At 39.1% G+C, this 14,987-nt stretch overlaps 1 protein-coding gene across 1 annotated transcript; it reads left to right on the forward strand.

The window, feature by feature from the left end:
• Nucleotides 1–9,913: 9,913 nt before the first annotated feature.
• Nucleotides 9,914–13,654, forward strand: LOC120272541 (30S ribosomal protein S11-like). Its single transcript, XM_039279381.1, has 3 exons — nt 9,914–10,101; nt 10,190–10,301; nt 12,313–13,654. The coding sequence occupies exons 1-3, from the start codon at nt 9,944–9,946 to the stop codon at nt 12,805–12,807; spliced, it is 765 nt and encodes a 254-aa protein (XP_039135315.1). The 5' UTR covers nt 9,914–9,943; the 3' UTR covers nt 12,808–13,654.
• The last annotated feature ends 1,333 nt before the right edge of the window (nt 13,655–14,987 follow it).

Below are 14,987 nucleotides of genomic sequence, written 5' to 3' on the forward strand. Positions count from 1 at the left end.
TAGCGGATGTGAGCGGGGTGGAGTTTGAATGGACGAAAATGCCCTTGCATGGGGAGTCGTGAAATGGGACTGCGACCATCTCGTGAGTTGAGAGGAAGTGGGGCGGTTTTCCATTAGGAATGCTTGAGAGGCAATTTATTAGGAGCCGTTTAATTGCTTTTTCGGCTCTCGTCTTGAGCTTTTCCAGTTTAAAGTATGTCTCGAGTTGTCTACCAAAGCTGAAAAGCCTACGTAATTAGCATTTCTTGACTTTTCCCCTTTCCACGGTATCTCGAAGGAGAAGTCCCATGACTAGTTAGCGTTCGTGAGTTTCTGCGATCTAAAGGTATGAGTGTGGTTTATATTAGCATGTGCATTCTGAAAGAGATTTTTCGGTTTTGTTTTGTGCTCTGTTTTTGTTGGAAGATATTGAAGTCTGCGGGGGATTTCTACAATTTGAGGGGTTTTGTTAGTCTGCTGGGAGATTTCTCGGCTAGGGGTTTTGTTTTGTTTTGCATTTTAGTATGTATCGCTCTCGAAAATAGTTTTTCGATTATTATGATTTAGTAATATTTATAATGTACGTTTCAGTTTACGTTTGATATAGTTGCGATTTCTGCAAAATGGGGTTGGCGTTTAAGAAATGAGATGTTCTGAGTTTAACGTTTGTTGTCTACGTTTAAGTATTCTCGTCTCCATTTAACAAAGATGGGTCTCTGTTTAACATTTTTATATCTACATTTAATAAGCGAGGTTCTGAGTTTAAAACCTTATATTTCAGCTTAAACTTTTGTATCGTCTGCATGTTGAATGTGTTGTTATTGTCACGAGGCTTGTGATTATGGTGAGTCGACCCTAGTTAATGGGCGTTGCTATTTGTGCCGGTTGTGGAGACCTTGTGAATTGAAAGATTAACATGACCCCTCGACCTTTGGGAGATTATTCGAAGGAACGCGTTGCGGTTCGATGCTGGTGGAAGCCATATACAAGAGAGGGCCACTTCTTGATTCTCTTTTGCTGAAAGATGCGATGGTCGCACCGATAAATTCGGGATCGGGGAAAAGCTGCTTTGAGTTTTGAGACCTCGAGATGTGGCCCTCGTTCTTGAGTACTGCGTTGCGATAAGCGGCGGTGGTCTTCGGAAGAAGAAAAGCGTCGGTGATTCGAGAGGCGGTATCTATCAGACCTCGAGAGCAGCGGAGACTCCGTCGAGGCTGCTGAGTGCTGAACTTGTTCGACGAGAGGGAGAAGAAGATAATTTTGTCGAAACTCACGATGGTGTACCTCAGTGGGGACGATCCTCTTCCCAAATACATCATGCTCGGTTCGAGCTGGATCGTTGATTACGTCGATGATCTACCGGCAGTGGGAGGCGATCTGGCGTGGTAGCGAGCTGACGCCTGAGAGTGGCTTATGGAGGATATTCCAGCAATGACCCGCTGGGGTCTGCAGATAGATCTTTGCAGGAAGAAGACCCGACCACGAGTACATTAAGGGTTTGCTCGGTCGCGTAATGTACAGTTTCTGGTGTGGCGAGCAGGGAAGAAAGTCCGTTTGCGAGATCCCAAGGATCTTTGTGCTACGGTGAAAGTACTTCTAGGAAAGCGACTGACGGTAGAAACACGAGCTTGTCGTCGCTCGATGGAAAGAGGTAATAAATCATGGACGATGTTTAACGTAAGTCTTTAATGTTTAAACATTTTATTTAACGTTAACTTTAGTATTTACCGTTTAACTATTATTCATTACGGTTTAAATATTTTGTTCTCCGTTTAATTATATTCTATAACGTTTAAATATATAAACACTACTGTTTTAAAATATAGTTTTTATAGTTTAAAATGAATGATCTTCTTTGAAATTGTTTTGGTTTACACATATGTTAGTTTCTGAAAATGTGGTTCCGTGAATCTTTGAAGAAGGAAATATTTGTTGGTGCCAACCAAGCGGATGGATACTCATTGCTCCGGAACCACTTGCTCAAGGCGGGATGAGAGGCGAGCCTACTCGTCATACTTGGCTGGGCCGCGTTCTCCTACTTCCGACCACGCGCATCCGTTCCTCGGCCTGGAGGCCACCACCCTAGCGTGATTACAGCAGCCCTACCACGACAGCATGCCGGTCCCCAGACCATGGCGGCCCTCACGGTAGTGGCGCTCACGGTGACATTAGGCGAAGATGTCACGCGCAACTCTTGTGCAGGGCGTACGGAATATTGATGACCGAGGTTTCCTCGACATCGCTCGTGTGGAGGCGGAAGGGCGTTACATGGCCATTGCGCCATCCCTCGAAAAAGAAACTGAAGCACCCGGGACGAGCGAGGCGTCGAATTTGATGACAGCGACATCATCGGGAAAGGTCGTTCAAAGGCGGCTACATTGAAGAGACTTGCGAAAAAGGAGAACAATCGCCTCTGTCTCGCGAGGGTGACGATGAAAGCAATAGCAACACCATCGGGCGGTGATCACATTCTTGAGTGCACGTCGCCGTCGATGACATGGACATGGCGGTGGAGGACAGTCGTAGATGATGTGGCCGTTGCGCCGGTTGAGAAGGTGCGTTGACTCTCTTCTCGATGAAATCGTCGACCCGGTGGAGCCATTTTGCCGAGATCGGCGTCGAAAGATGGACACAATCCCTGAAGATCAAGAACAAGTTAAGGGTGTGTCTCCCAATGATCTCTTTGTTGTCATGGCACGGTTGAGAGAAGATCGTCCGAATCCGTTCTGCAGTGGCCGGCCAGTCTGCATGACCAGCGGGAGCCGATCCCACCACAACAAGAACCATGTGAGGAAGTGTGCGGTTGATCTTGTCGCACGTCGTCCCTCATCGAGCCGGACACAATCCCACAACCAAGAACAACCATGTAAGGATGTGCTGCGGTTGATCTTGTCGCCATCGTCCCCGCATCGAAGGAGATCGATGAAGACCCCAGCCGAGCAAGGAGAGATGATCAGGCAGATCAGAAAATTTGACCCAGAGACGAGCTCGAGCTTTTATTCGAAGAAGAAGAAATGGGTGAGGCCTGAGTTGTCTTAACAGATACGAGCGAGGGAGTTGATGAGGATCTTTCCTAAGCTGCTCTATGGGACTGGGTAAGTGTAACGTTTTTTATGATATTGTTTAAAAGGGGTTTCTTATAGTGTTTAACTATTTCCTAATAGTGTTTAATACCTTTATGTTATCATTTAAGTTTTCTACTTATCGTTTAATTATATATAATATCATGTAACAATTGATAATATCATTTAAATATTTAATATGGTCTTATTATATACTGATTATCGTTTAACCTCAAGACTTTATCGTGTGGAAGAATGCCAGCCCGCATCGCCGCATGACAGGGATTATACATGCTTGAGGGGAAGGAGATGGTCATTTGATGATGTGATGGACGCTTTCAGTGTCATGATACTAGTCGGCGACAAAGAGCCATATCCTTACAGAGGCGCCTCCAGTCACCCGGAGCCGCTTCATTTGATTTATAGTCAGCGGGGACTGACGCCACGCGGCAATGTATGGCGCTATGATCGGGATGCTGCGTCACAGACTCCGATGAAGTTCAAATTGTCGTCCTCCCGATAATCATGAATGGCCACTTCCATGTCGATCGTCTCGGACGATGATAAACAAGAATACTGAGTTTATTCTTACGTGTCCGGGAGTACGATAAGAGACAGCGTTGGACATGGTAAGTTCTTTAATTATGTCCAGATTAATATCATTTGGTATTTAAATCGGTATTCTAATCTCGACTTGCATATCTCGGCAATGGAATCTATTCGACCTTTGTGTCGATATGGAGTTAAGCGAGTCGGCGACAACAAAGTACCCGCTCGTGCGACCACGGAAAACCCCACGCCAAAACAAGGAGCGTCGATTCTGGCAAAGTCTACGTCGTCACGGTTTATCGAGCGATTCATGGGGTGAGAGATTACTGCTACCATGAGCGGGCGTTCCTTACCTCGGTTACGGTATGTTACCCGCGATACTTAAGGAGGGAGGGCGTGAGCGTCCATGACAAAGGGGTCGTCACAGCGGGTTAAAATTTTTGTTTTGAATAACATGTCACATGTGATCGATTTGTCGATTTTGTTTTCAAATGTAAATCTGGACAAATTCAATTCATTTGTTTTCGTGTTCGAAGAACATGACTTGTATATCTTAATGTAAATTTTGTTTGTTTTTGAATTGTAAAGCGGTTAAATTCCATTCGGTTTTATTTCATTGTTTAATTTACGTTGTAATTGTGTACATTTCACTTTCGTTGTTTAAATATACTATATATCGTTTAAACATCGAGTTTTAAATATTTCAAATTTCGATGTACCCGTTTAAAAAATAACTCTGTTTCGCTAAATAAATGCACTCATTGTTTAAACATCGGGTTGAAATATTTCAAATTACAGTGTATCCGTTTAAAATAACAATGTCTCTGTGTAAATACATTCAATTCGTTGTAAAGAGTAAGAGTTTTAAATGTAGAAAGGTTCCCATCGATACACTGATGTTTCCACATCATCGTCGGTTTATTAACAATGCCTAGTCGGCGACGTTTCATTGCAAGATCGATCGATTGTGACGGATCCTTGGCGGCTAGCTGCAATGTAACTCGCGGACATCAAACGCTGCACTCGATCCTCTTCGTCTAGGCACGCCCGGTCGCCTTCTAATCAGCGGTGATGAAGCAAGCTCACGATTTCCGTCGAAGGCCCTGTCATCGTCGGGTATAGGGGAATATAGCTTCCCTTATACGCCCGAGTTTGTAATTGTCGGCAGGTGAAGTACCCGCTAATAAATCGATGTACGTTGGTGTTTATGCTGCATTGTTAGCTGAGCAAAGCATGTTTGCGAGGATACCATAAACTTGCCACCTCGACGTGAACAAGTTACGATGGCGAGATCCGACGAGTTCGCTGCATTGGTCGATCAGCCAGTAGCGATCATCGACCTGACGACCAACACGAAGATTTCGGTACGTCCTCAACAATGATCTCTAACCCGAATGTATGTACGGGCATAAGTAGGTCTCCCATTTGAGTCGCTTGCTCACGCGGTTACATAACATGCGCGTCGACTTGAACACGGCAAATAAGGTTAAACAAAAGCGATTGATGGTTAAATAATTCGTCAACATGTTTAAACATTATTGTAATTATTTAAAGCGAAATGATTAATATTTAAAAGTCGACAAGTGTAATTAAACAAAGATTGAGAATGTTTAAAAGGGTAATACTAAATGTTAAGTGTAAACCAGCGTTCATGCAGACCTTATGGAGTCGACCATTTTCGTCAGCGGTAAATGGCGAGCTTCCTTGATCCAAGCATTGAGCGACTCACGACGTTCGAGATACATCTCACCCAACGATCACCTCCGAGCAGATAATTCGACCAATGTGCCATATCAGGTTTATTAATCAACGGTGATGAGCTTGGGTGATATGGCTGCGGTTCATTCACGGTATCGTCGAAATCTTTAGCCGTGGATGCCCGCGCAATCGCGGAGCATATAGACCGGCGACTCCTCCCTCGATGCCTTCCCAAGTCGGCATTGGCTTTCGTAAAATTGGCCTCCAAATGTCGAAGGCAGATGCGCGTGTGGCGAAGAGGGAAGACTCTCGCAATTGCGCTCACAAGGCCCTTGGACTGTCCGACACGAAGGTAATTATCTCATGATAATCTCCAGCCTCGTATAAAGGCATCGCCTAACTTAGATATGAACCAAGTCGATTGGCGTCGGTCTAGTTGTCGACTATACCGAAGGCGACGTGGAAAAACCATTGTTACCATCTTTCCTGTGGCGCCGATGAGTGTACCCGATATTTTTCCAAGGAGGTGGGTACCATCGAGAAAGCAATGACGACTGCAAGCCCTCTTGAATCCCATAATACACGCTAGAAAGAAAGAATGACGCGTTTAAAAGCGATCACCGTCTCTCTCCCAGCGATCGCTAGCAGCTGGCGGAGTTTGTCTCGGCCCACCTTATCCACGTACCAAAGACAAGCAGTCATAGTTTGGAGATGTCGACTGCAGTCGAGGACCACAGGCGTACTCTTTTCCCAACCAAGCTGCTTGATGGTATGTGGACACCATGTTCCCATAGCATGTCCTCACGAATGTCGATGGCCTTGTCTGAGGGACGGTCGCTTGAGCTTCAGATCACTCGTCGCTAACCCGTTTTTGGACGCTTTCGGATGTGAGCCTTGAACCTATGACCACCTGCAAGTGTGTGCCGGGTTGATTGTCTTGATTCGAAAGTATTTTTGTTATACTCTTTTTGATGCATGAAGGCGCCAAACGACAACCATCAGCGCATTCCACGATCACTGCGATGTTTTTCGTTCTTTATGAATTTGAAGTCGAAAATTCCTTTTTGATTGCATGATTTGATACATCCACTGAAATGTTAGACAGCCGTCAAAAGCGTTGTCGATATCCAACGACAACACTTTGGGAATGATCGGCGAGGAAGGAAGACATCCCACACGCGCCGAGGTCAGCCCATAGGGATGAATGGGAGCACTCGCGAGACTCAATTCTACCGACACTTGAGTCGAATGAAAAGATCAATATGTTAAGCGGAGAGTATAATGTTTAGCGATAATGACAATAGTTAAAGCGTTAAATTAAATACTTAAGCAATTAACTAATAACGTAAAGGACTAGTAAAAATATGTTAACCGAGTGATCGGACATATTTAAACAATAATGACCCCGAACTATTTGGAATAATTAAAAGAAAAGGAACTTCTAACGAGTAAACCTCATTTTCATTAGGATTACAATGATGGCGCATTTTTACGTCTCGACGACAAGATCGACTACGACATTTGAAGATGGAGTGGGACGTGACACATCATTGGAAAGTCGACATCATTTTCGATTGGGCGAAACCGTTTTATATCCATCCGGTGTGATGAACTTAACCACGATGAGAGAAACTTGGAGACCCCGTAGCTCACGTATCTCATCTAACACCAACTCCCCAAGAAGTGCGAGCAGTGAGCATTAGCACTCTTCCCTCCCCGTTGAATCTAGCAATACCACAAAACTCTCCATAATATATCGGTCGAGAAAACCAGATCGATGACAGACCAAATGAAATGAAGAACAAAAGAGACGAAGAAGAAGAAGTAGAAGATGTAAAGAACAAATGCGAGTCGAGAAAGAGACAAAAAGTGCAGGGTTGTATGCATGGGGTTAGACTAGGCGTGATGTGATTGGGCGGTATTTTTTCCCTCCATCCCAATGGCAAAAAGGAAATATATGTCATCTGTCGCGAGGAAGACATATTGTCGTCGTTCGAATGAAAGTTCTCGACTCAACATGAGTCTGCGTAAAGCGTCGAGCTTTTTTTATGTTTAAAGCAGGATACATATAGTGTTTAAAAAAGGGTTAATTGTTTAACTAAAAGTCTATATCATTTAAATAATATGTTATTGTTTAAATTGAATGCTTTCATGACATCGCATTGAAGATGGGTACCTCTGGGTCATTGTTTAAACATCTTTACGTATTTTTCTTACACTGGGTTGTCGTTTATTTAAAGAGTAACTTGAGTAGTGTTTAACTTTTTCTATTGTTTACACCGTTGTCATTGTTTAAAGAGTAACTTTTTCTTAAACACCGTTGTCATTTGTTTAAACATATTTTCACGTATTTTCTATTATTTACAATGACGTTCTTTTTGTTTCCCACTTTGTTTGTTTTTTACTAGAGTCTATGTTTAAATTTGGGAAGTTCGCGATCGAATAAAGCTTGTTTCGTTTTATTTATAAAAGATTTACAACATTTACAACATTTACAACGTCAGCTCGGACTTTGGACACTCACGACTCGACCCTCAGTATAGCGAAACAAGTGTCCATGACATTCGAGATGCTCACGTGTTTGCATAACATGCGCATCGACTTGAACTGCACTGACGTACAACATTAAAAAGGTTAAACAACACACATTCATGAAAAGCGACTATTAATCAATGTGTCAGTGGTCGGGACTTAAAGCGAAGATCACGATAGTTAAACACGAGCGTAATAGTTGTACATCGGCGTAATGTTCTTAAATGGTATGAGAAAGTCTCGAGTGATAAATATCAACCCCGTCTTAAAGGATGTTTTCACGATCTCCTCCTCAGAGAATCCTCCGTAATCACGAAATACGTGAAAAATTTCTTTTCTTACCCAAGTCGAAATGCTCGCAATTGCTTGCACTGTCATCCACGTCGAAGAATCCTCTGCGATTCGAGGCGATTATGAGAGCATTTCGACTGCAAACGAAAAAGATAGTTTAACTGTTGCGTGATTGCGGCTAAATGATTCTCAAGATAAGGGAAGAAGGTTCGCGAAACATCCTTTCGAGATAGAGTGGTTGTCCAGTGGGAAGAAGGAGGGGCGAGGAGGAGCGAGGAGGAGGAGGAGGAGGATGATGAGGGACGGCGAGGAGTGGTTGTCCGTGGGGAGGGTTCTTTCTACGGTTATTTATGGTGTGAATTCCACGAGCGGTGACTCTTCAGTATCAGGAAAAAAAGTTAAAGCGTACGATTGGTCGAGCATTGGTGATGAGCAGAGCGGGTGTTCGGAAGAATTATATTCTGGTCAGTAAATTTTTAATGCCGTCATTAATTCTTATCGCGGGATACCACTAACCTTGCCACACGCTATCGTGCCACTGCCCAGTGATTCGGGATCGAGCGAAAAAGATCAGCGTTTCTGCGAGACTTTTGAGAATTTACACGTTAATATGAATAGTTATACATGTAAAGATAACGTTAAGCGGAGATGGGAAGTATTACACGGATATGATAATTATTAAACATATTAGTAAAATATTTAAAGCGTTAAACCAGCGAAAGCCCTTCGAAAAGGTTGAACATGATGTGATTTAGCGCTTTTTCTTTCCCACCATTTTCGGGGCTAAAAATGGGATTTCACGACATGGACCCATTTGAAGTGAGCGGTGGGGGGTAAAAGGGAAGTTAAACACTAACGGAAGAGTCATCAGGGGTGTGCAAAAGTATGAGGGGGTTTTTGGGAAGTTTTGAAAATTACGAGGGGTGAACAGTAATTTTCCCTTAATTATTATATTATTACACCATTAAATATTGTTAAGTATTATAAATTTATTGTTAATTACTGTTATGTATTATATACAAATTAATAATTATTATTAGATGTATATTTAAGAATACTGAGTGTCTCGATTTCTAATTTAGATAAGTTAATAAAGAACATATTCTCTATTAATATATACATATATATATATATATATATTTCAATAGTTTTTACTTATGGGTACTTATATTGTTGTGACAAAAACATTAGTTTAATTAGCAATGTGGACCAAGAGTTACATGTGACTCAGCCACAATAATTTTGAGTATCAGCCTCTCCCAATCCTGTTTATGAGGGCTTCTCCATGAGATTAGAAGCCCAAGATAGGTGATAGGAAAAGAACCCACCACACAATTAAGTGTTTCCTCAGCTATATCCCGGGGTTTTCCTTAGCTCTTTATAATATAAACAAGTTTTTGAGAAGTTGACCTCCAAACTAGAAACACCTTAAAAAAAACATACAATTACCACGGGTGGCTTGGCAGTCAAGAATCCAAACAAGAATATTAGGCACATTTTTGACAAACATGTGTATTATTTTTCAAAAAAAAAATTTTTTTAACAAAATTTTAAAAAAAATTAATATTAATAGAGAGAAATGTATATATAATCAATTAAAAAATAATTCTTAAATTAAAATAAATATTAAGGAAAATCAAACCACCAAAAAGCCAAAATCTTTGATTTAAGATCCTAGTGTTGATGTGATCTAGACCGTCCACGTTTTCTGGATATAAACGTAATTTTAAAGTTCTTACAGGGGTATCAAGGTCCAAAATCCTTTTTTATAAGCTAGGTTTTGCCAATTAGTGGTTATCTCTGTTCTCAAGCTCGAGCATTCCCAGAGAACAATGGCGATGCTGCGCGCTGCTTCGAGATCGATCCAGCTCTCTCTCCGCTCCTCCCTCGCCCTCAATGAATCTCTTGCCTCTTCGCCCGCACCCCTTCCGCTTCTCTTCGCTCGCCACTTCAGTGGCAGCCGCTTCCGTGATGACTTCCCTCCTTATCGGTGAGAAATCCTTGAAACCCTAGATTTATTCTAGTTTTTTTTCATTGTTTTTGGTGCTGATTTGATTTCCGGGAGACGTTATTGCTAGGGTTGAGCCGACGACATTGCCGATGAACCGGGGGGTCCGAATCGTGCCGGAGAAGAAGACGTTTGTGGTGGAGGCTTTTGAGGAGAGGGCCACGCTCAACGAGAACATTGTGGTGAGACTTTTAACTATAGTATCATTTGAAGTTTTTTTCTAGTATTGTTTTATTTGATGGTATGTGTATTTGATTTAGTAATTGCAGTTCAGGGTTTTTCTTTTAAGTATATATCTATATGATGGTTCTCCATTTGATGAGCTGAGAAATTCTGAACTTGTGTTTCTGATCTATTTCTGAATTGAGAATGCTAATTAGATGCAGCAAAACCATTTGCAATGATAGAAAATGTCAAGTGTTAGGAGCCTGTGTTGTTGTATTGTGTGCAGATAATGACAATAGGGTAAAATATACCAATCTGGTCTAGTTCACTTTTCAATAACCTAATGAATTGGTTTTTGGTTGGATCCTTGGTAAACATAAATTAGAGCTGAGGGAATCCTCAGGGGAGGTTTAGAATTAGTTGTCAGATAATGATTTTTATAACAATGATTTATATTGATCAGTGTTGTTAAGGCGCTCCCTAGGCCGCAGGCACAGAGCTAAACCTTCTTAGTGCCTCCAATGGTCTAAGGCAAGGCACTTTTAGTCAAGTGAGGCTTTTTTGCGTTTTTTTGCGTCTTTTTAAGCCCAAGGTGTAAAAAAAGTGCACATGCTTGAAAAACTGTTAGTTTTTTATTGTTTAAAAGAGTTTTTTATTGTTTAAAAGAGCCATAATTTACTAGGCATTAGTATTTGAAAAGTCTATAAGTCTATTAATAGAGTAGAATTTAATAATTAAGCAATAAACATTTCACTACTTTATACAAATCCTCATGGATGACTATAATTCTGAATTAGGAAAAGAAGATGAAAACATGAATTTAGAGTTTGACATTAATGATGATGATTATTAGCTGCTTATGATTTTAGGAATAGAATTTTGACTTTAAGATAAGAAAAGTTTGTTAATATTAAAGTTTAAGGCTTTGATACTTATATTTGTCTATGACTCTTATGATATACCGTATATATCTATATATATATTCTTTATGTGTATGTAGCTTACTTCAATTAGGCGCTCATTTTTTTTTACGCCTTGCGTCTCGGGCGATAAAAGGGTCCTAGTGCCTCGGGTGTGTCTTGCGCCTTTAACAACATTGATATTGATGTGACACAATCAATCGCAGTTATTGATAATTATCTTTTTTTTTTTTTCTCTCTCGGTATTTGTTAAGAGTAAATATGCCTTATAGCAACTTATATTATGTGATTTTAAATCATTGAGAATGGTTTGGGAATAGCTATCTGCATTATAACATATTTGCACAACTTATTCAGTGGGATAAGCATAACAAAACTGGTAGCTAGGGGGGTGTGTGTTTGCAAGTAAGATGATTTTCATGAGCTTGAGTTCAAGTGTGTTTATTTGGAGGTAGGATGACTTTTGGAAACAGAGTTCATATGCTTTGTTGGTTGTATTGGTGGAGGTTTGGTAACGACTGCATGTCTGGTGCGGTTTTATTATTTGTTTAGGGCTTCTTACATGTATATTTTCTAAAAACCTGAAATTTCATGTGGACTATCAGAAACTTTATTTCAATTTGTACACCTAAAATTTGAAATTCTTAGATATTTATACCCTGAAGTCCAATTAACTACCAATTATAATTTAATAATGATAGATTAAAATAGGTGAAATATCTCTTAGAACCTATATATATACATCTATAAACATTTAACTTTTTTATATAACTATATAGGTTATATATTTACCTTTTGCATAAGGTTCTATTGATATTTTGAGTTATAATCACGTATAAAAGCAAATTTATGCATAAACAGATACTAAATTTATCAATATGATTACTATATTTAATTCTTTATGCACCTAAACAGATACTTAAGAGAATCTAAATTTCAATTATTAAGTAGGGTAAAAACAACTTGATACTCTAGTGCAATAATCCATGCTTACCTCCCAAAGGAGTATGTATGTATAATCTTGAATTTCAGGGCCATATATACAAGGAGACATTTTTTGTTGGTATATTTATAATTTTGGGTTTTTACATGGATATATATGCCCCAGGAAAAAACAAGGGGCGAGACTGAGAGGCTTGGGCTTGCCGGTGCGGGCAGTTTCAAATCCATGAACTTCGTACAGAGCATCTTGCTCTCGGAGAAAGATGAGCAATATTCACGGAAAAAGAACACAGATTTTGTCCATGTCTTACTGAAAAAAAATAAGACCTTCGTGACCGTGACAGATGCTAGGGGTAATAAGAAGACTGGGGCCTCCGCAGGTTGTTTGGAAGAAAGAAAAGGGCGGTCTCGTCTTTCTCGGTATGCTGCTGAAGCAACTGCGGAACATGTCGGGCGATCCGCCAGAAAGATGGGTTTGAAGTCAGTTGTCATGAAAGTGAAAGGATCTACTTTTATCAGGAAAAAGAATAAAGTGATCTTGAGCTGGAGAGAAGGTTTTCAAGGTGAAGGAGTAAGAGATCAATCTCAAATTATGTACATCCACGATGTGACCCAACTTCCACATAATGGATGCCGACTCCCCAAAAAACGTCGTGTTTAAATAGGGGAGTACTTATCTTATATTTCTTTCTATTGAGTATAGATCTTCTCTTTTCTCTCCCAATGCGGGGGGAAGGTTTCTCTCTTCAGCACAACACTCAATGGTGATGCATGACTTCATTACTTCATCCTTTCACTTACTTTTTTTTTTCTATAACGAAAAAGCGGTTATGTGGATATGAGCTACCCAAAAAAGAGAAGCTCAGCAAGCCAATGGCTCAATGGTTCTCACCAACCTTGAAGAAGAGTCCAGAGAGGGGTGTAGAAAAGAAGAAGGTTCACAAAGATGGTGTCTGGTCTGGATTCTTTGGTCATCTTCTTGCCTTGGAATACATTATACATGACCTGCCATATTGTAGTCTACTTGTTCTATCTTCTGTGAGCTATGATGGGCTAGTGGTATAAGTTTCATGGTCATGGTCTTATAATTTCTTCAATGAAGCGGACGGGAAATGCTAGCCTTCGTTCAACTGCTCTAGCCAGGAAGAACTGAGAAAGTTGGTAGTTGAATCTAATAACAAAGTTGAGGGTGAAGTAGATCTTGTTAATCTTAAAAAACACTGAGATGCAAACTGACAATGTTCAAGAGCCAACGAGTACAACAACAACAACAGATGTTGTGGCCTCAGAAGAAGCAGAAGAAGAAGAAGAAGAAGAAGAAGTGAATCCTGAATCCAAATCAACTGAAGAGAGTAAACTAGAAGAACAAAATTAACATAGTTTTTATACTTATATCTGCATGTTAGTGTGTGTGTGTGTGTGTGTCATTGCCAATATTTGCTTTGCATGAATGTTGTTGCACTATTGAGACAGTGAAGGAGGGGAATGAATTATGTCCTGCATGTGCACCTGAAGTTCTATCATTTTATAATTAATGATTTTCAACTTTTATTATTATTATTATTATATATATATATATATTAGATCAAACGCATTTAATATAATTTGGATTTTCTTTTCCTTATAAAACTACCAGAGATTATGATGCTAAATAAATCAACTACTATAATAAAGAAGAGAGGAGACATTTATATGCATGCTACTTAGCCTACTTACAAGATGCAAAATAAATTTATAATATGAAACATCAGGTAAAGCAACAAAAGATAGAACTTTTGGTATCACACCCAAAAATAGGAAATGGGAAAGTTATGGGTCAATTTTACAAATAATTTTTTTGTTTAAATACCAGATTTTTTTTATGTAAAGTGTTCGTGTTCTTGCTTAAAATATAAATATAAATTTTATCTTATTTATATAAAAACACTGATAAATTGAAATATTAATTCTTGATATCTATTTACATTTGTCAAAAATTTTACTTGGATATGCAAGCAATCAATTTACGTTTCGCTTCGCTTTAACCTACGGTAAATATTTATATAAAAAATCTTTTTACTTTGAACAGCTAGAAGGTAGAAACTTCATATAATACACAAATAATTTCATGATTTTACAACACATGCAAACAAATCTTTTTTTTTTTATTAAACAATAACACTACTTTCCAAAACAAGTCTTATATGAAAACAGCTGGTTTTTTTTTTCTCTTTTTTTTTTTCAACATACAAACAAATAAAAATACAATAAAATATTATCCACAGAAACACTAGTGAAGAAGACAAGAGCCAGACAGAAAGAAAGATCTGGATTTTTTTTAAATGAAAAAGAAATTAAAAAAAAAAGAAAGAAAGAAAGATGTGGCAAAGAGTGCTGTCCATGTGGTTGTGTGACTTGTGTCCCCTAATGCTCACTATCTATCCCTGCAAATTATTAAGCTGTTCACATGCTCTTCAGTCCTTTCTTTAACCCCTGCTTTTATTTATTTATTTATTTGTTAAAGAAAGAAATAAATTTGAAACTTTCTATAATAAAAACAATTGGTATAGTTTAGTTTTAAAAAATCTAATAAATATTTATTATGCAAATAAATAAATATAATTAAATTTTTTTTGTTATTAATAATATATTTAATATAAACAAAATTTAAATATAATAAAAAATATTTAAATTTTTTAAAGCACTCTAATAATAATAGATTATATATCTATTTTAATATTATGTAATCATTTTAAATTTATTGGAAACATAATTTGAATTAAAACCACTTTTTTTTTAACTAATTAATATTCTTATAATATTGAGTACGGGTAGTAAAGTTGTCCCATGCTTAATGATGAT

This window comes from Dioscorea cayenensis, chromosome 11 (genome assembly GCF_009730915.1).
Source record: "Dioscorea cayenensis subsp. rotundata cultivar TDr96_F1 chromosome 11, TDr96_F1_v2_PseudoChromosome.rev07_lg8_w22 25.fasta, whole genome shotgun sequence".
Taxonomy (NCBI): domain Eukaryota; kingdom Viridiplantae; phylum Streptophyta; class Magnoliopsida; order Dioscoreales; family Dioscoreaceae; genus Dioscorea; species Dioscorea cayenensis.

Excerpts from the sequence above, each read along its gene's own strand:
- LOC120272541 (XM_039279381.1), top strand. The coding sequence starts at position 9,944 with ATGGCGATGCTGCGCGCTGCTTCGAGATCGATCCAGCTCTCTCTCCGC. Across the intron at positions 10,102-10,189 it reads GATGACTTCCCTCCTTATCG|GGTTGAGCCGACGACATTGC; the intron begins GTGAGAAATCCT and ends CGTTATTGCTAG. Across the intron at positions 10,302-12,312 it reads CGCTCAACGAGAACATTGTG|GAAAAAACAAGGGGCGAGAC; the intron begins GTGAGACTTTTA and ends TATATGCCCCAG.